The 26,359-nt window shown below is 35.5% G+C and overlaps 1 protein-coding gene across 11 annotated transcripts in view; it reads right to left on the bottom strand.

Moving 5' to 3' along the window:
* MYO9A (myosin IXA) overlaps positions 1 to 26,359 on the bottom strand; it is a 238,126-nt gene that overhangs the window by 31,507 nt on the left and 180,260 nt on the right. For 8 of the 11 annotated variants that reach the window (XM_043919707.1, XM_043919713.1, XM_043919708.1 and 5 more), the window contains 14 exons: positions 22,748 to 22,860; positions 19,072 to 19,214; positions 16,258 to 16,481; positions 15,663 to 15,779; positions 13,937 to 14,125; positions 13,456 to 13,503; positions 10,541 to 10,652; positions 8,508 to 8,569; positions 6,143 to 6,335; positions 4,488 to 4,616; positions 3,430 to 3,535; positions 2,555 to 2,686; positions 1,575 to 1,698; positions 217 to 270 (listed from right to left, as the gene is read on the bottom strand). In XM_043919707.1, coding sequence (XP_043775642.1) covers positions 217 to 270; positions 1,575 to 1,698; positions 2,555 to 2,686; positions 3,430 to 3,535; positions 4,488 to 4,616; positions 6,143 to 6,335; positions 8,508 to 8,569; positions 10,541 to 10,652; positions 13,456 to 13,503; positions 13,937 to 14,125; positions 15,663 to 15,779; positions 16,258 to 16,481; positions 19,072 to 19,214; positions 22,748 to 22,860 — 1,746 coding nt within the window. The remainder of the gene's footprint in view (positions 1 to 216; positions 271 to 1,574; positions 1,699 to 2,554; positions 2,687 to 3,429; positions 3,536 to 4,487; positions 4,617 to 6,142; positions 6,336 to 8,507; positions 8,570 to 10,540; positions 10,653 to 13,455; positions 13,504 to 13,936; positions 14,126 to 15,662; positions 15,780 to 16,257; positions 16,482 to 19,071; positions 19,215 to 22,747; positions 22,861 to 26,359) is intronic. The other 3 variants (XM_043919710.1, XM_043919715.1, XM_043919716.1) reach the window with 1 other exon arrangement.

Here is a 26,359-nt window from a genome sequence, read left to right as displayed (position 1 = left end):
GGACATTGTTCAAAACATGATACAGAGGAAAGAAAAGATTCTAAAGGAAGAGAGTAAGAGAAAAGCACGTGAAGGCTGAACAGGAAGTGGGGCCTGAACTGGGGCTGCACATGGAGGGTGGACAGGCATGGACGACAGACAGAGCAGAACAACTGCTGGATGCATGGGAGACAGTAATGTGAAGTGGCTGTGACACGTTACACAATTAATACATACCGAGACTGAACTGCGGGTAATGCTCATAAATCTAACTGCAATTAGTACAGGTTTCTGGATTAGGAAGGACATGAAAAGGAAAGCAGAAGGTTAGAATGTACATGTCATTGCTCCATTAAAGAGGTTTAATCTCTCAATGGAATGAATATATCCATCTTCTGCAGCATCAGCAAAAAAGCACAGCTTGTCTACCTGCTTTGAAAAGTAGATTTACAGTAAAAAGTCTCTTCCTTTCTTCCTTGGATGGGTACTGCTAACTTGGGTGTCTAAGAACTGAGTCCTTAAAAATTCATACTACAAGAAGGGTTTCCCTTTTAAATGGGGTTTCTGTTTTCATTTGCTGGGGAGAAAATTTCGAACGTGTTTTGTGATGAGCTTTATTGAGTACCTTTACCGCCTAGAAAAATTGTGTTTATGTTTGTTTTTAGAGAACACCCTTCACTAACTTAATCAACAGACATTTGTTGGGCACTTGTCCTGTGCCAGGCAGTTTAACAGTAAAGGAAGAAACAGAGTTACTTTAATGCTAATCTAAGGATAAAACTATGAAGTATAGCGGAAGTATTGCTGGGCCCCTGCAAAATCATGGGCTTGATGATGGGGAAGCTTGCTTCTCTTTAGAGATTTACTGGGGATCTGAATGGGTGTTCACTAATACAGTTTTGTTTTACAATTCAGGGGAAGGGTAGTAAATGGGCAATAATTAAACTTAAATGCAGCAGTAAGTTTCCAGTTACCTAGACCCTACTGATTATGGATCAGTGTGAAATGGAGTTATTTACATCTAGGTCACTGGTTACAAAGGAAGATATTAAACAGAAGAGTGGCCAAATGGAAGAAATAAATTATCATTTTTGTAAGGCTTTTCTTCAAAATCTAGCAAATATTTGATAACAGCAGATCCATAATGGGATTCTGTAACGTATGGACCACATTCTTGTAAGTGATTAAGTTGTCTACATCCCCGAAGTACTGGCAGGACCACCAAAAGTGACACGGTTAAGGATAAGAACAGATGGTAGAAGGAAGTAGAGCCCAAAGTTAGGGTGGGTCAAGTTTTCATAGAAAGAACAGGAAAAGAAAACAGGGCAACTTATTAAACTACCAACATTTTATCCAAATACTTGATTTATAAAATTCTTCATATTTAATTGAATATATTCTGCATATAAAACTAAAAAGAGGTAAAAGATCAAACATGAGGCATAACATCATACCCTGAGATAAGCTGATTTTTTTTTCACTTGCTCCACGTGAAAAAAATTTGGAGAATAATTTCTCTCCACACATCATAATGTGCACTGAAAATCCAAGGAAGTCTCCCATTTTCCCCTGTGATTCTATGTCCTGCATCTTACCATTGATCTACGAATCAGTGATAGCCTGGTCTTTGCTTTATTCTCAGCAAATTCCAGGCTACTAATGTCTTTGAGACGAGCCTTATATTTATTCATTTGTTCCACAACAATAAGCTCCACACAGCTGAAACAAAAGGAAAGAGAGAAAACTGTTAAGAGCTGAAGTAAACCAAATACATTATATCAGTCACAGACTACTTTTCAGCTAAGTGTGGTAAAGAGTTGGAGGATAAGAGAAAAATCAACATCCCTTAATTTATGAGCTCAGAGATGGGGTTTATAATGGTGGTTCACAACTTCAGCCGCACTTTAGTACCCATCTGCGGAACAGTTCTAAGTCCCGAGGCCTAGGTCATACCCCAGACCAATTCAATCAGACTCTCTGGGACTGGGACACAAGCACCAGGCCTTTCTGGGGGAAAGCTCCTTCTGAAGGAAAGGTTAAGAATCAGCACTCTAGAAGGAAATCGGAGATCCATGAAAAAAAGGCCAAGGTGAAATACAGGAATACTGAAGTATTAAGACCAAAGAGATACAGAGCCACAAGACTACAGTTAGACTGGATTATAGGAAAACAAAGTATATGTAATTTGGTAAAATGAGATTTTAAAATACATTTGGAAACTATAAACAAACCTAAAGAAAAGTCAAATTTAAAAAATAAGACCTTTCAAAATAAATGATGCTTCCTACATAGAATCTAAAGGAATTTTTCATATTCAGCATAAAAAAGACCAATGGTGCCTAGCAACCTTATTAAAAACATATGAACTTAAATCATTCACTAGGGGAATTCCCTGGTGGTCCAGTAGTTAGGACTTTGCACTTCCACTGCAGCACGGCTGTGTTCAATTCCTGGCCAGGGAACTAAGATTCTTGCAAGTTGAATGGAGCAGCCAAAATAAAAAAGAATAAATCATTCATTCTGTTTGACTCATAAGTCTGTGGGGTATTGCAGAGGTGATAGTGACTGGCCTTACGTGGTAGTCTTACTGATGTCCTGCACACTTTGCAGTGGGTCGATGGTGTCAGGGCAGCGGAGAATGCAGGGTGCAAACACAATGGCCAAAGCATTAGCAGACATTCGATTAGTGTCTTCCTGTAGAGCAATCCTAAGGAATAAAAAACCCAAGTGAAACTGGGATAAAAAAGGAAAACTGCAGGGAGATAGAAGTGATGAGAGAAAGACAAATGACATCAGCTGCATAGACTGGAAGGATATTATCAGTTGAGACACTGTGGAATTTTCCCAAAGCTGTTCCCTTGCCTCTGGGAAGCACACTTTCACTCTGTTCCTTCCCTGAAGTAACTGAGGTCAGCAGATAGCTTACCAAGGGAAATTTGTGACTCACTGTCCCAGGTCACCATTACTAGATGAACATGTCTAAAGAATGCAGAGTAGAGAGCTTCAGGCATTTTCAGACAGTAATAAAAGATATTTACCCAAAGAGAAAGATAGCTTTCTTCCCCAGTATCAACACTCAGGAGAACACAGACTGCCCCTGAAGTCTCTTTGGTCAGTCAATTCCTGAGCTCCATATGAACCCACCACCTCCTATGAATTAGGCTATGTCAATAAGCACACATCTTCTCTAGTTCAAGAGTTAAGACATCTAGCTAGGCTACACAGTGCCCCCATAAGACTGAACGGTTACATGGCTCATTAGGGCAGAGAAGCACCTGCCACGCAGTCCAACTCCATGGAGAATTTCTCCTTCAAGGAATCATAACCACCTGTTCAAGTCATCGACTTTATTAATTAAAAAAAATCAGTTTTTCATATGAAGGAACTCTTCATTTATTTAAAAATAATCCAAGAGAAAATGTTAAGCATTCCTTTGTTTCTTGAAGTTACCTGACCAGATGAAAGATAAGGCGTTCCAGTGTATTGAGATGAGTTCGGGAGAGCTGGTCAATGACAGAGTATACACCACGGATTGTCTCTTTCCTCTCCTGAAGGCCTGAAAACAGTAAGAGCAGCAATTAAGACTGAATACCTTCTCTTATACACTACATCTTCCTTCTGGACAGACACTGGGTACAGCTGACTTTTAAGAGTTTTAGCCACACCTGTATAGCAGAAGAAAACTCACTAGTTAACACCAATCTCCCTCTGCTTGAGTTCTGTACTCACTAAGCAGTCTCCTGAGTTTTAATTTAGATCCGAGTAACTCTTGATTACATCAAGGGGCAAGAGATACCCCAGTTTTTCATTTTGTGGCAAACCAATTCCCCATTAAAATTAATCAGTTGCTATGTAAGTTATCTGTTGTTGTTGTTCAGTCATTGAGTTGTGTCCAACTCTTTGCAACCCCATGCACTGCACCATGCCAGGCTTCCCTGTTATTCACTATCTCCTAAAGTTTGTTCAAACTCATTTCCATTGAGTTGGTGATGCTATCCAACCATCTCATCCTCTTCTGCCCTCTTCTCCTTTTGCTTTCAACCTAAGCTGTAAATCAGTCTTAAGGACTTAATTAAGTCTTGAGGAGCCATGCCTTGGGGCCTAAATGAATACTTCTAGATGGGCCTTCATCAAAATCCTACGTATCTGTAGCACTGAAAAACTAAACTAACATATTAGGTATGGCACAGAACAGATAGCCAGCGTTACACTTAGTTCTTGCTTAGATTCACAATTTGTTTATAATCCTAGTCTTTCAACCTCTTTGTGAGAAGCAACTAAGTGACTTGCTCAGAAAGTTTTTAGGACACTGATCTATTTTAATGAGTCTCTAAGAAAGGCAACATTTGAATAGGTGAGAATTCAATGGCAGTTTTATATTGACTGTATTACTTTTGAATCTATATGAACTTAAGCCAATTGAGAGAATGGCTAAACAATCTAATATGAAGATAGCATTTCTTTCCCAAGTGTAAGCCCTTCCCTGAACCCAGGAAACCTGTGCTTACCCATAGCTCGAAGAAATTCCTCATAGAGTTCAAAGGTCATGAGTGGATTGGGTAAATCACGAAGCCATTGTTTGAATACACTCGCAATGACATGTATGTTATAGTCATCGAGGTTTACATTCTCAGCATCTATTCAGAGATAAAGAGTTAGATAAGAAAGCCAAAATATGCATTGGGTCAAATAATGCACTTTAGAAATTATCATGACCAAAAGATGCCTTTACATTCTCAATCAAACTATTAATATCGTCTGCAATCTAATTCCATGCTTTGGAAAGTGTTCCTCTTGTGGTAAAGGCACAGCTTTTGTCTCTTTTTTGAACTGTTGTGGACTGATAGATGTGTAAAATAAAAGATCATATGTTTTCATGTCAAGGCACTATTAAACTGCTATCAAAGTTTCTAAATGCTTGCTCTCAATTTCAGTACTTCTCTTGCTGTAGCCTGGCCTGTGACCACCCTTTTAATAGTGATGTTTTAGATGACCAATAGAAGAAAGGCCTAAAAGACATTTTTTACAAGTCAGACTGATTTTAAGTGATTCTTAGAGATCAAAGGACAGTGATAACTGGGCTTATGAAATGTGAAGAAAATCTTTACTATGCTTCATTTAAAAACCCTCTAGGGTTATACATGAGATGACTGGGGTGATACAGGGTGAATGGTGCCTGTGGGTAGACTAATCTTAGTCACACAGAGACAAGTGTTGCACCTATAAGTGATTCAGAAAGATCTATTCCTGGGAATGCTTGGGACAGAGGAGCCTGGTGGGCTGCCGTCTATGGAGTCGCACAGAGTCGGACACGACTGAAGCGACTTATCAGCTGCAGCAGCCGGTGGTTAGGACTCCACGCTTTCAGCCGAGGGCTCAGGTTCAATCCCTGCTCGGGGAATTAAGATCCCACAAGCCGTGCAGTGCAGCCAAAACAAAAATGTATCCCTTTTCAATAATGATAAAGAGCAGAAGTTGAACATAAAGCCAAAGTCAAACCTCTGCATACGTTCCAGAACTGAGGCTACAGCTCTACACAGACACACATTCAAACTGCTAATTATCAATTTAAATAACTATGTCATCAATGTAGGAAGGCAAGAATATACACCAGAAAGACATCACTTGGAGTCAGAGTAACAGAGACTAACAGGCAACAGTTTAGATTATGGGTTAAATGCCAGCTTTGTCACTTATTGGTGGTAAGTCAGTGGGCAAGATCCTCGATAAGCCTCAGTTTCTTCATCTGTAAACAGGGATAATAATCACTGTTTGTGAACATCAGTACAAAGATTTGCTGTGAAGGTTAATACAAAAACATCAGCACACTGCCCTCATCTTATCAACAGCTCATCATTTAATTTTTCTAAACCTAAGTTTTCTTCTTTGTAAATTAAAGATATCTTACCAGACTGCTAAAAAGATTGAGATCTGTCGGAAATATCTAATAATGCCTTGTACAAATGATACTCAATGTATGTTTGCTGAATGGACCATATAAAAGAAAGCTACAAATGATTTAAAAAAAAAAAAAAAAGCACCGCAGAAAAGACTGCATTTTTCTGGCTTCAAGGAAAGGTTCAACATGTAATAAAAACTAACAGCATAAGATGACCTACTTAAATAAGAGTATTTGGTCTTGATTTAGAGGGCACTATCTTACCTGTATCTAGACCTTGTCGAAGCTCCTTGATTTTATTAGTTGAACCAGACTTTCGATAAATACCTTCTGTGTACAGTCCATGCATTTCAATGTAGTTTATGAGCTTTTCCACCACCAAAGGAACAGTTCGGTCTTCACTGGTCAAACGGGATAATTCAACCCCAAACTGTCGAGAGGACAGCTCTGGATCATACTACATGGAAGATAATTTTTTATTGCAAATACATTCAAACACCTTCAAATATGTTTATCCAATTCTTTAAAAGTAACTATTTTTTCTTTTCCTCAAGTTTTACAAGCACAATTACGAGAGTTGGGAGGAAAGGGAATTCTTGTTAATGCTGAGAATATAAAGAAGTGAGAAATTCATTTCAATCCTCTTCCACTTGGAACCCCCCCACCCCCACGCCCCCCACCCCGCCAAATAATGGGGAAGAATGAAGGCAGTGGCTACAGGTTACTGCTTCCCTTTCCTTTAAAAAAATCTCTTCATGTAAAGATGGGCTGTGGGCAAAGGAGAAAGGGGAAAGATTTTGTATATTAAACATTTACCATGTACCACTAGAAAATCTATTGATTTGATATGAATTAGAGTTGTCACTAATTTCTGAAGCATAAGGATGCTCTGGTGTTTATGTAAACTTCAGAGAAGTTAAACTGACTACTGATGTCACAGCTAAAGGCAGAGGCACACAGACTGGCCCAAGATTAGTGACCTCTTTTATTTACTTCAATAGTGTATTCTGATATTGTATTTCATTATTATTTTATGTGATTGGGAAAAAATGGCTTATCTTTAAGATTATTTGAAGTACTTCAAGTAAAGAAGAATGCCAGCTATTATCTCTGAGACTGAAAACTCTTTATGTAAATCTCCTTTTCGTCCTTTCCTTCCCCTGCCCCATGCTCCTTGCCTAGCCCAACACTACACCCCAGTCTCTCCTTCAACCTGCATGCAGTCCGTGCTGAGTTCTTTTAGTCAATCAGTACACTCTTTCTTTTCATACAACTCCAATTTTTCTTTCTTTGACACTGTGAGACTGCAAAATAATCTGCATTTCTGTTAGCTTCTTAGCCTCTTGACCTGTGCAGCTTAAGAATTCAGAAAACACCTTAAAGGGAAAACCTCTGAGTTTTAGGCTCACTTCTCTATATGTTTGGATCATGGTCCCTCAAGTCTTGGCAATTCCAAACTCCAACTTTTGTCTCTATAACCTTATAAGATTTCTAAAAGCTTTTCTGGCTTTTCTGACTCTTAAGTGTGGCCCTCTGCCCAGAATCTTGATTTCTTGTCCTACAACAAAAACTGACAAATTCCTACTCAGAGGAAAACATCTCACACATGTAGATTCACCAATCTGTAATTCTTTTCTCTGTAGGATCTGGCCCCTAAATTCTGATTTTCCTGGGCAGCTATCTAATGCTAGGCAACAGACTTTTTTCAGTTGTTCTCAGCATGAGTATTAGTCTACCACAAGGTACTCCATCTTAGCTGGAAGCAGATGTCTTACCTTCATTGTATATTTTAAACCCTGAGTCAAATGTCTCTTTGTACTTTGCCATGATTTGTCTACTAATTTGGAACAGATGAAAACTATATACATGGACTATAAACATGCTCACACATTTTATTATAATTCAGATCTGCATAGTATTGTTAAAATTGTATGTGACAAATAAGCAAATGTGATTACATGTCAATAAAAGCCTGAAATATTTCCAAAATGGTTGCTTTGTTAAAGCATAAAGTTAACAGAGTACATGTTCAGTATCGAATCCAAGTAGAAGTTTGTAAACACACCAACTATGCTGATGAATTTTACTGTGAATTTTACTGTATGTTAAAATCTTTAACTGTAGCCTACCACTTTCAAGACAATTTATAGGAACACTTATGAGTGTTTAAAGTAGGAAACCTTAGAACTTCCCTGGCAGTCCAGTGGTTAAAACTGAACACTTCCAATGCAGGAGAGTGGGTTCAGTCCCTGGTCAGGGAACTAAGATCCCACATACTGCATAATGTGGCCAAAAATTTTTTTAAAGAAAAAAAAAAGAGTGCTTTAATAAGTTGTCGGTTGTGAAATCAGTTTAGCAGCTCCCATGTAGTAAAGGTAAATACAGTTCTGGGAAAATCGATTCAGTTATATATACACACATACCTCTATATGTGTAAGCTGGATTATGATATAAAACTTATTTCTTACAGTAATTTGTAGCCAAGAAGTTTGAAAACCACTACTCTATAAGATCATCAAAGAGGCTTTGATTTCTTTCCACAAGGCACAAAAGACCTTTTCTGTCCTTTCCTTCTCCTGCACCATTCTCCAACAGACCTGTTATTTATTACTCATAGGTAATAACTTACCTTTTTAGAACACTTGGCTGTGGTTTTCAGACAGCACTTCTTATGACAAGCATACTTGCACACTGAAAAACAGGTTAAAAATGTAACATTTTCAGAAGTCTATATATTAGTGGCAAAACTTAACAAGTATACTGCTTTATTTTGAACATACATTTTTTTATTTAAATCTGCAACTCCTATAGCATCATATACTTTGTATCATAATAGAATAACAAATGGTCTTAACTCATTCAATTCAGAAAAATGAAGCTGAAAACATACCTAAAAATCCTAACCACTGTCTGGGAAAAAGCTTTTTATTCTTTCAAGATTGCTTGCCCCTCCTCCTTGTCCCCGCCATATCCCAGCAAAATATTTATCTATCTTCCTGGTTTGATTCACAAACCAATGCTCATGTTCCCCTCTTATACTTGCTCTATGATCTGATAAAATGCAAGAAATACCTATTAAGAATCATTCCAATGGATAAGAACGGCATTAATATCAAAGACCTGTACTAAAATAAAAACAAATCTGGTAGCATATTAGGCTATAAGAAAGGCCTTCTTTACTCTCTTAGACGGTCCAGAGTAGAGCTCTGAGGAACCAGAACATAAAGAACATCAGTATAGTGACTGAGAAGATGAGATAAAAGGTTCAGAGCAGAAATCAGTTCTTGGACCAGGAGATAACAGGGTGGCTAGGCAGCAGTAGGTGGGAAGGGCACGCTGAGAGAATACTGAGAAAACACTTGGCCTCTGTTATTTTGGTATACCAGCTCTGGCTCTTGCAAATCAACACCCGAATATTCTTCTTGAGCTTCTAAAGCACGATTTGAGGGACTTTCAAAGCCAAGATCAAGCAGGGGAGGCCATATAATTGTAGTGGTAAAATCACCCGCATAACCACACAAAAAGTTAATTCTTTAAGAAATCAAAGCAAGCCCACCCACATCATAAAAAAAGAAGCAGATTCTTTATATTTTTCAGTTTCAGATCACAGAGAAAATTATGCGAAACCTACAGGAATCAGGCTAACATTAAACATTCAAGTACATGGCAAACCACACCCTATTTTACTCTCACTATAGTTTTTTTTTAAAGGAAAACCACTATTGAATCATTGAACAAGTGAACATATCTAGCAATATCCAAGTGCTGATTTTGCTATGATGAACATGATTTTCATCCTTACTGTCATCCTGGACCCAGCCCTTTCATTTGATTCTGGCCCACTTGTAAACAAAGTTTCACAGAATTATTAAAAGCACCAGAGCAGATGTATATGGAATGACAGGAGTGAAAGCTAAAGATTCTCTGTAAGCCAGAACAAGTGGACCCTCAAAAAAACCTCCACTCACATTCTAGGATTAAAAGGTTCTGATGAAAGGATTATAGTAAAATAAAGTATCTTTCTAGTTATAATCTAAGAATTTGTTCAATAATTCATCCATCCATCTACATAGGTCCAACTACCTGGTAAATATTTACTAAAACTTATGATGTGCTAAAACTGTTCTAGGCCCTGGTGATACAGAAGAGACTTCTGTATGACACAGTTTCTTGATCTTGACATTCAGTTCTTGACATTCTAGTGGGACAGAGAAACAAGGAAACGAACACTTCGTATCATTTTGGGTGGTGGTAAGTAGGTCTCCTGCATTGCAGAGAGATTCTTTACCATCTGTGCCACCAGGGATGCGCCAAGTAGTATAAAGACTAGAAAAGCTGAGTAAAGGGATGGAGAACTAGGGGACAGAGCAGCATTTTAGATAGGAGAGTAAAGAAAAACCTCTCTAATATACAAGTGGAGACATGAATTAACTGAAGTAGTAAGTCATACTAACAGCTAGGATAAGAACATTTCAGACAGTGAGCTGCAAATACAATGACCAAAGAACATCAAAATATCTTATTTGCCTACAAAGAGCAGGTGAAAAGGAGTATAATGAGAGATGAGTTTAAAGAATTAGGAAGTGTGAATTATTCCTTAATGTTAAACTCATGGAAATATCAAGTGGTTAAAAACATTCCTCAAAGATCTCTCATACTTACATTTGCAAACAGAGGCTCGGTCCATTATCCATATCAAAGAAGAACAGTATTCACAGTAGGTAGGGATGCTATACTGGGTGGCCTTAAAGATGTGACCATTGTGCTCTTCTACCTGAATGAAAAAATACAGCTATTTATGTCAAATCCAACACAGTAAATGCTGCCCTAACATGTCAGGCAATAGGAAATCCTTCAATTCCTTGTTGTCTTCATTGGGCACTTATTCCAGGAGGAGAATTACGATCTTCTGAGAAATAAAATAAAGGTAAACTATATGATCCCTGCTTTCAAAAAGCTAACAATCTAGTAGAGAGACAAGACCAACTTATATGAAAATCAGAAAACAATGCTATAAACATATAAGAGCTGTCTTATACAACTCTGAATCAGCATGTTAAATTAAAAGCAGTGGTTTTTAAATTTTTAACCTCAAGAATCTGTCACACTTTTCTGTTTATTTATCACAATTTCTCTTCAATAAAGAACCGGTACATGTCAGTATGAACAAGTTGATATATCCACTGGATAAATTCCTAGATGCAGAACTGCTGGGTCAAAGTTTTTTTGGTTTTGTTTTTAATATTTTTAAGGCTTTTAATATACCATCATTAAGGTACCTTCTCCAAAAAGTTATGCAAATAAACCCCCTATTTGCAGTATTGGAAAAATATCTATATATTTATTTATCTTTCCAGGTAACTAATTTATTTTTAGTTTTGCTCATATATGGACAAAGTAGAAAATCACTGTTGTTTATTTTAACTTGAATGCTCTTAAGTATAAACATTTATTTATATACTTATTAATATTTCCTCCTATTACCTGCACTTATCACAGGCCCTGAAATATAACAGCTGTTGAATTAATGAATTTTCTTTTTTTTAAATGTCATACGCTTTTACTCATTTCTGTCTTCAGGCATTGTTCTCTCCCATATAGACATGAAAAAGACTACTCTTATAAGGCTTAAAATGCATAAAAGGCCTAAACACTACCTGTTAGTAACAGGCACCTTCCTACTATTCCTCTACCTTGCCTACCCTTTCCTTCATATACAATCTCAAAAATTCTCAGTGGTAGGTGGCATTACTCCTGTTTTATATAATATATGCTCCTATTATATACATGAGGACATTGAATCTCAGAAGGATTAAGTTGTCTAAGATTTCTCAATTGGAAAACCCTCCATCGGTGAATAAGAATAAGCCAGGCTAAAGGGTTTAGATACCCTACTTTCAGGATTCAGTTCTTAAGAAGTAAGATCATGCTAAAAACAGAATCAGATCATGCGTCTAAAACACACAGTGGAAAAGTGACAAGAAATGATCTAAAGAACCTCAGAATTTGGTTTACAAGTGATAGGGAATGATTGATAATCCTGATTTATTAATAAGGTTAACAATAAATATTCTAGGATTACAATCTGCCATTGGCAGGGGTGAATTCAGGTTCTGTAGGTCCTAAAGCTTAACATTTTCAGGGGAAAGTGAAGAAGTTAGGAGGAGGAAGGGAAACAACCAGAGAAGAAGGAAGAGAAGATGGTGGCAGCAAATGTAGCTGAAGCAGAGGGAATGGGGGAGGAGTGGGAGGAAATGAAGCTTACAGAAGTCACGATCGAGATGATGTCAAGTCTTATAGACGGTAACAACACTGGGATTTATTCTGAGTAACACTGGAAGTTACTTGAGATCTGAGTAGAGGAGGAACATGACCTGATTTCTGCTTTTAAATGGTCATTATGGCTATTATTTAGAAAACTGTAAGGGGAGAAGAATATAAGAAGGCAGACCAATTAGGACACAACACAGTGTACTGGACTTCCCTGTAGCTCAGATGGTAAAGAATCTGCCTGCAATGCAGGAGACCTGGGTTCTATAACCTGGAGAAAGGAATGGCAATCCATTTCAGTATTCTTGCCTGGAGAATTCCATGGACAGAAGAGCCTGGCAGGTTATAGTCCATGGGATTGCAAAGAGTTGGACACTCTTTGCAATTAGACTGAGCGACTAACGTTTTCACTTTCACATAGTGTATTAGACAATTGTAATAGCAGTGGAGGCAATGTGAAATGGTCAGATATTAGATATATTTTGAAGGCAGAGTACCTACCAGAGTTCTACCTTGTTTTCTAGCTCCCCTATAAACATGCAATACTCAAACCTGTTAAAGCTACTGGCTCAACATGCCAGGTTTTTCATTCACCTGTCTTTGGACATACTCTTTTCCTTTGGCTAGACACTGCCTGTCTAAACTACTACCTACTTGTTAAGAACCTGCAAAAATATCTTTTCTTCTGTAAAGAATTCCTTCATTCTCTTTGTATTTCAACAGCACTTTGTACTATTTCTATCATAATATTTATCACATATGAAACTAGTAATTTTTTAAATGCCTGCCTTCACTAGCAGATTCTGAGCTCCTCTGAGGCTTAACACATCCTTCTAATTACAGAGATTATGGTAAAGTATGCAATAGAGACAATACAAAAGATAAGAACATGAACAATGAGATAAAATATACTCAAATGCTTTTGGGAATGTCTTTTGAATTAGAAGGACTTATCTTTGTGAAATCCTAAATAGTCCTCATATTCTTTACAACAGAGAGAGAGCTCCTAAAAAAGCGCCTTCCCAGTCCCTACTTCTGCAAAAGGGTCATATCTGTTTGTAACTTTCATGAGTAAACATTTCAGTTTTCTGCCATTTTAGGAAGCCATCACTAATAACAAGTCAAGTCAAGGAACTCAAGACATATTTGTCATTCTAAATTTTTGTAAAGGCATAAATGATTACCCCCTAGACATCTGATAAACGTATTCCTTAAATATACCCAGAAAAATACTGTATGATATACTTCAGACTGCTAGTCTAAAACTTACTTTATAACACAGGAGCAAAAAACAGATTACAACTTACTAAATCAGATTCTTTTTTCCTTCTTTTCTTTCTCTCTGTTTTTGGCACCTGGTGGGAAAGATATACAGAAACTGTGATATAATAAAGACTAATATACTTTCTTACTTCTTTCCTAAAACCTAATTCAAGGAGAAATTTGTGGGTCCTTACATAAAAGTCACGAGATGATACAATGAAATGATGAAAACCACTGTTTTCCAAAATGAAATTCATTTACTGACCTCTAGCAAAGCTGAGGGTATAATCTTACAGCAGTGGCATTCTTAACAACATTATATTTTAATTCAGTGAAAAATGTATTAATTGAAGAAGGCTTAGATAATACAGTCTGGTCAACTTGTAAGAGAGAATGGAGTTTGCTGGATCTGAAGCAGTACAAAGCTGACATGTTCACTGCAGTGCTTTTCTCAAATACTAGATGTCCTAGACTCTTAAGAAGAATTCATAATTTAATTCTTTTAGAAATCAAAATATATTTTACCTTTGTGGGTATATATTCCAAAGTCTTGAATTCATTCATATATTCATCTAAAAACACTTTAAAAGTGTTAACCCAAACTCTGACTGGAGACTCACTCCAATCTCGCTGCTCAAGTCTCATGGTCTTTTCCAAAATCTGTTCAAATAGTGCATAGAGGTCTTTATATCGTATGCTTTTCCCATCATCTACCTAATAAACAATAAGAAAAATAAGCCATTTTAAGAAGAAATTCTTTATATAGAGAAGACTGATTAAATCTTCATTGGGTAGTATTTTGAATAAAAATTATACTTTCTAATGGGCATGCCCAAGAGGTCATGTGGTATTTGTAAACTCCCACTCTGCTATGGAATATTTGCAGAGTAAAACCTGCTACATTTTAGTAAAATACCTAATAGTTTAAACAACATAATAACTGGAGAAAGTCTTGGGAATTTCTCCCATAAATATGGCTTTTTAACTATATTTAGGTATGAACAGTATTTGTATACCTCTTAATTACCTATCTCTCCAGAAATGAACCTTATTTAGATAGTTCTGCCTTAAAAGTGAATGCTTGAATTCTTGCCTAATAAAATGTTAGGTAAATTTTACTAACTTTACTTAGCTAACTTTACTTTTTCATTTTTCCAAGGAAGAATGACATGTCTAAAAAAACACTATATTTCTTGCAATGGGATCTACATGGAATTCCTTTTAAATTTAAATGAGGTATAGACTCTTCATGAGAAAGAAAAAATAGCATTTAAGTGACCAAAGCATGTTATATACATTTAAAATTTATTTCTCTTTCACTTCCTCAGAATTAGAGGTTGAATCTCTTTGATCCAAGATTATAAAACCACTATCAAGCTCCAGTTTATAATGTTGGTCCTTCCTATGTGATTCAAAGTACACTGATCCCTAATCTAGAAAATATAGGTGTGAAGCATGATAAGTAGTTGGCAGGATTGGAAAAATATGGCCAATATTGTCCCTACCCAAACCTAGTCATTTGCCATAGTCTAAGTACTACTTTATTAAGGTCATGAAATTACTGTTCTCTTAAGACTGTCTGGTTTCTATTTGCAAAAGGCCAAAAACCCGTATACTGAGTGGAAGATACACAGGAAAGTTCTCTCACTTTTTACATAAAATTATAAGTTGAACAAAGAAAAATCAATTAAATACAAATTATTTTTATAGAATAAATATGACAATTCAAGAAATACTAATATTCTATAGATCAAAAGCACTAGTTACTATATACTTTAGCACCAGGAATAAATTTTCTAAAACATGAACATCATATGAAAGTAAAGTAAAAGTGAAAAAAAACTCACACACAGAGATTATTAAACATAAACTGCTCTAATTCCACAGGATAAAAAAGTATAATAATTCCAACATAAATGAGAATTAGAAGCTGGATCAAGAGCTAAAAGGATCACAAGAGATCAAAAATAGAGAGCCACTGAGTGAAAAATAATCATAGCTAGAGTATTTGAATTTAATATCGTAAGAAGATGAAAATATACCCCTAAGAGGGGGAAAAAGGCTGCTCAAGGAAATTAAAGGGTGTTATTAGTCAGAGGTCAATCAGTATGCTTTTCCGTATCTATCCCTAAAACTAAAAGAAGACACTGGAGAAATCTCTAGTTGAACATGGCCCTGTATTATTTGTATGGTGTTGCCAAATTTTTCATATGTTGAACTTCTGAATATCTCCTGACACAGCCCAACTTACCGCCAATGCAGACGAATAAAAGCTGAAGATATTCTGCCGAAATTCTTTCAGGGCTTTCTTGAATACAACATCCACTAGTGTGTCTTTCTTGCTGTCTTCATTATCTAGGTCATTCATCTGGGGACCACAGAAAGAGTTTTTGTACACAATCAACTAAATTGAAAAGAAGTGAATGCCACATTGGACACATATTGTTTCTTCAACAATGACCATCCTGAAAGGGCAAATTATCATGGGACCCAGATAAAAACCTGACTAGACAGCCAAAGTTTTATTACTATGATATAATTTCTAAAGTCTCTTCTAATATTGTATAATTCAATAGCTTTGCTACCAGGAAAACAACTCGAAGTGTACAATGACAAACCTCATCTTAACATATGGAATGCAACATGACAGCTGCAGTAAAAGTGAAGTCAAAAGTAAAGCCTAAAACCTTAAATTCTGTCTACCCAGTCTGACCCATGCATATCCTGTGATTTACACATTTCTGATAAAGAAACAGACCCTCTAACTTATGAAGCATACATACTTTAGGGGGCATATCCTGATACACAAGCATTCAACAGTCAAAGCTGCTTAGGGGCCTGAATACCTTTTTCAGAAGAAATTCATCCATGCTTTTTAAATCACTAGCACTTGCTATAATCTGGACAGAGTCATTTTGCCAGTGCATAGACTCCAAAGCCACACTGCTGATCTTCACACTTCGCCTGCGCCTTGCCTTTGGAGAAGGCTCTTTGTTCTCTTTGAATTCCTTTCGGCAACTCCCAGGCAATTCCGGACTCAAAGGAGGTGTTGGGTGATTATGAGATAATTCTGTAAACCAAGATAGAGTATCCAAAAAAAATTTTTTTTTAGTAAAAATATTGAAATCTCCACACCTTCTTTTCAAGTTCCTTTAGTAAGTCACTAAAGGAAATAAGTAAATATCTGAAAAGTAACATTAATGTTTGGGGTCAGGCAGTTAGGCAATAAATCCAGATTGTACATTTGTACTGAAAATTTATTTAAGAATTATCACTTTCCAATGAGAAATGCTATCAGGTATCCCAAAGAGATGAGGTCTGATACTGAAAACCTGGATGGAAGTGTTGTATACAACTGAAGCCTGGATTCCAAAGATCTCAATCCCAAAGAAAAGAAGCATACAAATCACACGAGGATGTTAAATGTTGACTGCTAACCCAGTCAGAGCTTTACTACATCTGTTTTGAAAGAACAAGCAGCTTATACAAATCCAGTAAGTCAGTGAAGCTTGATAATTAGTATTATTTCTTTACTATAGTCTAAAGCCATAAATATTTTAGTGACAATATCTGGTGTTAGCCTGGCAACCTCTATTTAGGGAGCAAGGTAACTCAATTGGTTCACTTCTGCTTAGGTCTCTTTACTATTTAGGATTTTCTTTCATAGGCATACTTCCCCCAAAATTGAATTGATTTCTCAGACAATTCCTGGACTGAACCAGTTTTGTATATAATATTGGAAAAACACAACAAATTTTTTCTGCAATTGTTTATACCAGAGAAATTTGGTTCCATGTAGTCCACTGGAATCTAGAACTACACTGGATTTGCCAATGCCTACCTGGGGCTTGATGAGAATGTTGGTCCCATTTCATATACCTGTTTTTCTCACATGTATTTACCTTATCTTTTGGCCAATGGTATATCCTCATTCCATCTAAAAGCTTAATTCTGATAATAAAGGGAAACAAGTAGGCTTCTATATGCTAAATGCCACAACAGGCAGGAAATGAGACAAACTAAATTTCAGATATGGCACCAGAATAAGAAATATGAAGATATAGAGAGGATACAAGTATATTCAAACTGGTGTCAACTGATATTAATTCCATTATATAACCTAGATATACAAGTATCTAGTTATTTCATTTAACAAACAATATCTTTCTTAATACTAAAAGAAATAATGGTTACTAAAGAAACTGTCTATAATCCTAGTTCAGCCTTAAAAACAAGGGCTAACTTAATAAATCTTTACTCAAAGATAACTAAAAAGGTACAATTTTAATTTTTACACATGTATCCTTATTAAGCAAACACTCAAAGAATTTCCTAATTCCTTCTTGGAAATAAGCAGTAGAGAATATAACTGTGAAAAATGAAAAATTTAGAATGACTACTATAAAACAGATAAAACATAAGAAATGGATCCTCGTAGGCATTCCAAATTTTCCAAACTGAACTTGTAGTAGTCACTTAATTTACTACTGGTTTTATCCATACCAGTTTGCAAACTGATAGGAGCAAAGTCACAAGACAGAAAAACAGGATTCTAATTAAATTTCTACCAGTTTTCCCTCTGACACACAGGTGCTTCTGCTCTGGTTGATCCATGCCTCTGTGAAACTTGATTATCTTTCCTCCCTTGATCTTATCTTATCCTCTGTCCCTTTATTTTTATCTTAGCCTAGATGTGACAAGTTTTGTTTACTTATTTTAACTTGGTCTGTTCTATTTCTACTTAGAGATAATAATTTTTTTCCTAGGGCCTACTTCTATTTTATTCAATACTGACATTTCACCCACTCATTGGTATTTTACCCACTCATTACCACATAGCCACCTCTGATGTATATCCCCCCTATTAAAGACAGCTGGCATCTTTACATAGTAATTAAAAACACTCATACATGCTTGAGCAAAGAGCTTGGAGAGAAAAGGCTAATCTTCAGATGTTGGGATTACTGGAATCCTTGGAGAGTTAGTAATTCTAGCATTTAGAGAGACCATATCAACAGATGAACTAACTGTTGGGTACTTGTTATGTGCTATGATTGATGCCCCAAAATTAAAATAATAGCTATCATTATAAAGTCCTAGCAACTGACATATAGTAGACCTTTTAGCACAACAATTAAGAATACGGACTCTGGAGCCAGATAACCTGAATTCAGAGCTCAGTTCTAACAACTGCTATACGTGTATAAGCAAATAACTTTTCTGTGCCTCAGCTTTCTCATTAGTAAAGTGGGAAAAATAATCATACTAACCTCAAAAAATGGTTGTAAGGATCGAGTTAATACATCCAAAATGCTTAGTACAGTGACTTTTTCATAGTAAACAATCAAATATTAGCTGCTATTATCTTATTAATTTTTACTAGGAATATATAAAACTGAGGCTAATCAAAAATTCGCAATTGTTCTTGACGTTGTTGTTACTTCACTGTTTTGGTGCTGTATTTCCTTGAAACTGCTCTTATAGGTAAAATGTAATTCTATAATTATCTTTTAGTTAAGGAAGGATTTAAAATATTGGTCCTATCTCACTAGAATATCTTGCCAAGAGGATTACTCTTACAAATACTAGAGGGATAGTAAACTTTCAGAATGAGTAAACAGAAATTATGAAGACAATCTCCACCCTTTGTCCATTTTTACCATCTGGAAACTGATGAGCTGGAATCATATCTGAGCCAGCAAAGAGTGCTGAAACCTCTGAGTGGGTATCAGGTTTCCCTCTGGTAGTCTTCTTCTCCCCTTGTTTCCCTTTGGCCCAGAATCTCATCTTAGCTCTTTGAGGTCTGTTTACAAAAAAAAAAGTTAAAATGGCAATCAGCATGTCCTATTGACATTATTTGTGTATCACTTTAAGTTACATAAACAACTTTCATGTGAATTAACTCATTTAACCTTCACAGTTAAGCTTAAGTCATATTTAATTTTCAATTGTACAGTTAAACTTCATCTAGGAAGTAAATGATAGTCTCCTCATCTTGAAAACAGAAATGAGATCCAGATATGTTAACAAAACCACCATTTATATCAGTTATTATCATATAATCATATTATCATGTAAGTACTTATGCTCCAGGCATAAGTACTTGTATAGAGTTACCTTAAATACCTATAACAACAAATTTACATTCAAACCATAAACAGTTTTCAGGTGAAAAACTGGTGGTTTAAATATCAGGTGACTTTCCCAAGGTTACACAGCCAGTGAGTGACAAAGTGGAGGATCATACCTACTATGCAACATTACCTCATTCTTAGTACTTACATACTCTCCCATCAAATACATCAAGGAAACATCCTGAGACAGTAACAGCTTACTGACCCATGTATCCCTAACTCGGTACTAGGAGGCTTACTTGTACATTGAGTATTGGTTCCTTTATATGTTTGTCTACCAAAAAAGAAATTTTTTTCGAGCATCTACTAGAAGCCAGGCACTGAGCCTTACTTACAATGATTACTTTTCACAACTGCCATGATAAATGAGTATTTTCATCCTAACTATACATGAACAACCTGAGGCTCAGAGGGCTGAGAGAGACAGAAGTTAAAATCAGGTCTATCTGCTTTGGAAGTCAATTTTATTTTATTCATGGTGCCCTCTTTTTTAAATAGCATATTACTAAACTTATACATCTATATGGTAAAAAAAGAAATTGTTCCACAAAGCTTATTACAAATGATAGCTTTTTCCCTGCTATTCTTATCCCTTTTCTGATCCCTAAACAACCCTTTAGAATTTACTTACATGGTTCTTTTAATATTCACGAAACTTATATTGCTATCATACTTGTGACCACAGATAATAAATTAAGCACATCCCAACACTCCAGTTCTATACCCTCCACACACAGAGACATTCTCCCCAACAGAATATCATAGTTTTAGTTAGGTCAATATACTTTTTTTTTTAGTAGTATTCACCTTTTTTACTATGTAAATAATATTCACAACTGAGGCATATAGTACCCTATATAATCCATATTTTTTAGAGTTAATGTTCTATTTTATATTTGCTCATTTTTCTACATTCAATTCACCTCCAAGTGTTTCCCCATTTGTGAATATCTCCTCTCAATATGTTGAAACACAGTTAGGTACTCCATCAGTTCCATGTACTTAAAGAAATCTTTCCCAGAGCCTTCTAACCTGCTCTAATCTGGCACGGTTCCCTCTGTGACTGCTGTACAACCACCATTTGTAAAGCTACTTTCAGGATCATAATGGAGATTTCTTTTGTCTCTACTATTTTGTGATGACATGTCTTTTGGTATGGGTTTATTTTCATTCATTATGTTGAGCCTTGTCAATCTAGACGCTCAAGTCCTTCAATTCTGTGACATTTACCTGAATTACTTTATTAATGATTTGCTCCTCTGCATTTTCTTTGTCTTATCTTTCCAGAGTTCTTACAAGTGAGTCACGAGATGTCCTAAACTGCTCCTCTAATTTTCTTCTCTTTTCTTGCCTCTTCTTTCCCTTTGTCTTTTTGTTCAAATTATCAAAAGATATCAACTATCTTTCTCATGCTTTGGACTTCTTTATGCTACTGCAGTTTCAATTTTCAAATGCTCTTTTTTTATTATGAATGTTTTCATTTCAACTATTCTAATTTCATGAATATAGCTGTATTTCTTTATGCAGAAGATCTATTGATAGTTTTATGTTATGTCTTGAAGTTTTCTTTCCCCTGTATAGTTTATTTCTTCCAAGTTATATTTTATCCATTAATTTTAGTTTCTTTCATTTAAGATGGCTCCTCAAATGTGTGGTGATCATGCTTGGAAGCGCTTCCCTTGTGGCTCAGCCGATAAAGAATCTGCCTGCAATGTGGGAGACCTGGATTCGATCCCTGGGTTGGGAAGGTCCCCTGGAAAAGGGAAAGGCTACCCACTCCAGTATTCTGGCCTGGAGAATTTCATGGTCTGTAGTCCATGGGGTTGCAAAGAGTCGGACACGACAGTGACTTTCACTTTCACATGCCTGGAAGTTCTAGTGTGCATTAGTGGGGCTTCCAAACTGTGGTCGCCCTTGCAGGGTTATCTGGCTCATACCAATATCTTTAGGTCTTTTCTTGAGGGTTGGACCAAAGTCCCAAAGACTCTTTGAATCATCTGCTTAGACAGTATGTGAAACATGGGAGCTGAATACAGAATAAAATTTGGGGGATCTTAACATTCAGTATGTAAACATTCATAAAATCCCCCCGGTTCCAAATATGTACCTCAATCCTCAAGTATATCTGGTTACCTCCAAGTGCAGAAATCTTTTGTTTTATCCTTTCCAGAAAACGTATCTCCTATTTTCTGCTAGGGTTGGGGAAGATCAGCCAGTCAGATGCTTCTTTCTCAGTTGGATTAAGATTTAGCTTTCTCCTATCTATTAAGACATTTTAAATTTGTCTATTTACCTTTAGGATTCCACATTTTTATTATTTCTGTCTCCTGTTGCTTTGTTGCTGCTGTTGCTTTTGTCCTGTAAAGGTTATTTTAGGAGGATGTGGAAATTAAATTTATATATTTAATCTGCTATCTCCCACTTGTATATTTTTCTACTATGTTATATTTTGATTCTCAAACTTTCATCTCCAGCATAATCTGCTCTAGATTTGGGTTACCTTGGATTATGCCTCTACAGTCATTGAGAAAGTGATTTTTAACAGGGTTATGAACCAGATAGATATTCAATGTGATATTCAAGTGTTCAGTAAGGACCCAATTGCCTTACATAATACGATAAGGGACAAAGACATACTCTTGATAAATAAAAACTTCATATACTTTCTTCAAAAGAACAGTTATTTCCTGAAAGCTTTTTCCAGTTCCATTTGTAAAACACTTAACTCAGAGCAGAATTCAAGTCCAAAACCAGAAAATATTTTCACTCTCATCTCATCTAATGTCTGTTCTTTTACAACCAAAAACCCTAAGTCATATAATGATGTTAAGACTTTGCCTGGGACTTCCCTGCTGGTCTGGTGGTTAAGACTGCACTTCCACTGCATGGGGGTGTGGGTTTGAGCCCTGGTCAGAGAACTAAGATTTCACAGGCCAAAGAGTGTGGTCAAAAAAAAAAAAAAAGATTTTGCCCAAATCACAGTGCTAAACATACAAAAAGACAAAGTTTACTATATATATCTGAACTGTTTGTTTCTGTCAGAGTAAGTGCTTAGTATTTGCTGAAAAATGAATTTCAAAACTTTTGAAATCGATAGCTGCTCTATGAATTATGCTTTTATAAAGATGCTCGGTATTTAGCTATAGTCTATTAGTAAATAAAATTATATTACCCCTATTAACTTTCAGTGTATGCTTTATACCTTATATCTGAATCTGAAGTCTTCTGTCTCACTGCCAACTTCGTAATCTCTCCTTGAGACATGGTCTTATGAAGCTTTGCTTCTTCATCAACTGAAGAAAACCGCTGTGAAGTCTGTAATAATTACATATGAAAAGACTTTAAAACCAAGTAATTATTATCACAGCACTATAATTAAAACTCAGATTACAGAATTATTTTAGAATTACGTCCATTAAAAACATACAAAAATACATTCATATAACTCAGAGATTCATTAAGATAAAAGAACCTACTAAAAATTCCATGAAGTTCAAACAGTAATCCAAAGTAAAGGGCACTTGGGTCAATAAAAAAGCTAAATGAGAAATACCAGCTCATGTTTTCTGACAATTTAGCAAACAATATCAAGTAGGGTGAATGGAAAAAAAAGAATATCAAATGGAAAAGTAAGAAAAAAATCAAAACCATCTACAGATAGAGACAAAAGATACAGGACCTGATAAATCTAGATATACAGGATAATTAATCAGTAGTGATCAAGTTAAAGACATAGACTAAACTTTAAAGAAAAAAATCTCAAGGTCTGCACGTAAAAAGATCAAATAACTTATAAGGGCAAGAGATTTAGACTGGCAATAGACTTACCAACAATAACAAACAAAGTAAGACAATAATAAAATAGCATTTTCAAATAACTCAGAAAAAGTAAATATGAATCAAGGACTTTATATGTAGCCAAGATGTCCCTTCAAATATCAAGGCCATAGAAAGACCTCAGGGAATTCCATATCGATGGCCCTTTGAGTAATCTAAGGGAAGAGCTTCGTCCAACCAAGAGATAAACAGGGAAACTTCTGCAAAATATTTGAAGTGATAATTTAATACATTTAATCGTAGATCTAAGACAAAAACAATGGTGGGGACTATGGTGAAAGAACTGTATACAAAACTACATATTCTGACAAAGTAGAAAGGAGTAGAAGGGAATAGAGACTAGAATAATTCACCAATAGTTGTGCCACAATAGGTAAGAATATTACTCATTCAAAAATTACTAATTAGAGTATTATTGATTAAATTTAAAAATATTAAAGGCATTTTTTTAAAAGTTACATATAAAAGTAAACAATCAACAGAACAAGAACACAATGTTTGCTAAACATCAAAAGAAATTTAAAAAAATAAAAGAGGAAAAAAAAAACAAAGACAGCAAATTTACCATGATAATAACAAAATTGCAAGTTGAGAATTAATCTCTGACTTCCATCAATAAACATGAATAGATTTAACTCACCTACTAAGGGACAGATTTTTTAATTTGGCTCACAAAGCAGGGCCCAACTATATTGTATAAAAAACACACCTCTAAACAAAAGGATCCAGACAAGCTAAAGTTAAAAGGACGAACAACAGTATTCTAGGCAAATGGAAATAATAAGAAAACGGAGGCTGTGATATTACTAATGTAAAATTCAAGCAAAAAAACATGGAAGCTGACAAAGGACAATTTTTAATACTAAAAGGTACAATTCACAATGAGTAACAAGAATGACACTAACATCCATCTGATATAAGACAGATAAAAAATAATGATATAGAAGACAAATAACATTATCAGTAAGGTAGAGATTATGCATGTATACTGAAATTTTACACTCTGAATAGAGAATACACCTTATCAAACACACTTTCAACAAGTAACAAGTGCTGGCAAGGATATGGATAGAAGAGAACCTTTGTTCACTATTAGTGGGAATGTAAACTGGTATGGCCACCATGGAAAACAGTATGGAAGGTCCTCAGAAAATTAAAAGTGGAATTACGATATGATCCAGAAATTCTACTTCTGGATATTTATCCAAAGGGAAAAAAACACTAATGTAAGATATATGTACTCCAATGTCCATTGCAGCATTATTTATTATAACCAAGTTATAGAAGTAGCAAAGTGCCCACCAGTAGATGACTGGATAAAAAAGATGTGGTATATATATAAATACACACATATGTGTATGGAATATTACTAAGCCATAAAAATTAATTCTTGTCATTTGAGACAACATATATGGATCTAGAGGGAATTCTACTAAGTGAAATCAGCCAAAGACAAAGACAAAAAGTGTTATGTTCTCACATGTGGATTCTAAAAAACAAAAACAAAATGAAAAAGGACTCATACATACAAAGAACAAATGGGTGGTTGCCAGAAGGGAGTAGGGGGACGGAGGGATGGAAGAAGAGGGGTGGAAGAAGAGGTGTGGGTTTTGAGATTAAGAGATACAAACATCCAGTTCAATAATAAACAAGTGATGGGTATGTGTATGGAGCACAAGGAATATGGTCAGCAATACTATAATAACCTTGTATGGGGATTGATGACTCTAAAATTATGATGGTGTTCATTTCAAAATGTAGGCAAGTGCCAAATCATTACATAGTATATCTGAAAGTAACATAATATTGCAATCATATATATTTCAATTTAAAAAATGCACATGGAACATTCATAAAAACTGATCATATTCTAAGTAACAAAGAAAATACCAATAAATTTGATCAAACAGAAGCATTATAAATAGTCTTTCATCAGAATACAATAAAACTAGAAACTAACAATGATTTAAAAACAAAAAGGCTCTTCATCTGAAAACTAAAAAATATTTCTATTAAACAAGTTTCAGGTAAAAAAAAGAAATATAAACTAAAATTACAGATTTTCTTTAAAATAATCAAGCCTTTACACATTAAAATAAATGAGATACATCTGAAGTGTGATCAGAGGAGAATTCATAGCCTTAAAAACCTGTATCAATAAAAATAAATGAAAAGTTACTCACTCAAAAGACTAGAAAAATAAGACAGTAAACCAAAAGAAAATATAATAAATAACAAACATAAGGTAAAAACAGAAATCAGTGGAGAATGAAAAAAAAGGAAACATGATAAATAAAACCAGATCCTGTTACTCTGGAAAAAATTAACAAAATAGACAAATAACTAGGTAAAGAAAAAAAAATCTATGAAATAAGAACTGACAAAAGGGAAATAACCACTGAAACAGAATTTTTTTAAATCATGAGACTACTTTATAAACCTCTATGCAAGTAAATCTGAACAATGAAATGGAAAAAACTAGTTGCCAAAATTGACCTTATTAGACAGAAAGCTTTAAAGGCTAATTCTCCTAGAAGAAATAGAGGAACTTATGCTACCAAAAAAGTACCAATCCCAGATAGTTTCATAGGAAAATTCTACCAAATCAAACAGCAGAAAGTGGCAATGCTGTCCTCTGACTTTTGAGGGGGAATAAAATACACATATAAATACTAAGTGTAGGGAGTTCCCTGGTGGCCTAGTGGTTAGGATCTCACTCCATGGCCAGGGGTTCAAGGTCTATTCAGGGAACTGAGATCCTGCAAGCTGAGAGGTACAGTCAAAGGGGGGGTAAAGAAAAATTAATGAAAATCTGAATAACAAAACTAAAAACCAGAGAGCCCTAACAGGCTTGAAGAAATTAAACAATATAAAACAGAAAACAGTATGTTAAAAAATAAGTAAATACTAAGTGTATGCAATAAGTTGCTGTCCTGGGGCCACCAATCTAAACTTTCTATGCCATAAACTGTTCAAT

This window comes from Cervus elaphus, chromosome 12 (genome assembly GCF_910594005.1).
Source record: "Cervus elaphus chromosome 12, mCerEla1.1, whole genome shotgun sequence".
Taxonomy (NCBI): domain Eukaryota; kingdom Metazoa; phylum Chordata; class Mammalia; order Artiodactyla; family Cervidae; genus Cervus; species Cervus elaphus.
Note: the sequence above shows the minus strand (reverse complement) of the source record. Positions and strands in the feature narration are given on the sequence as shown.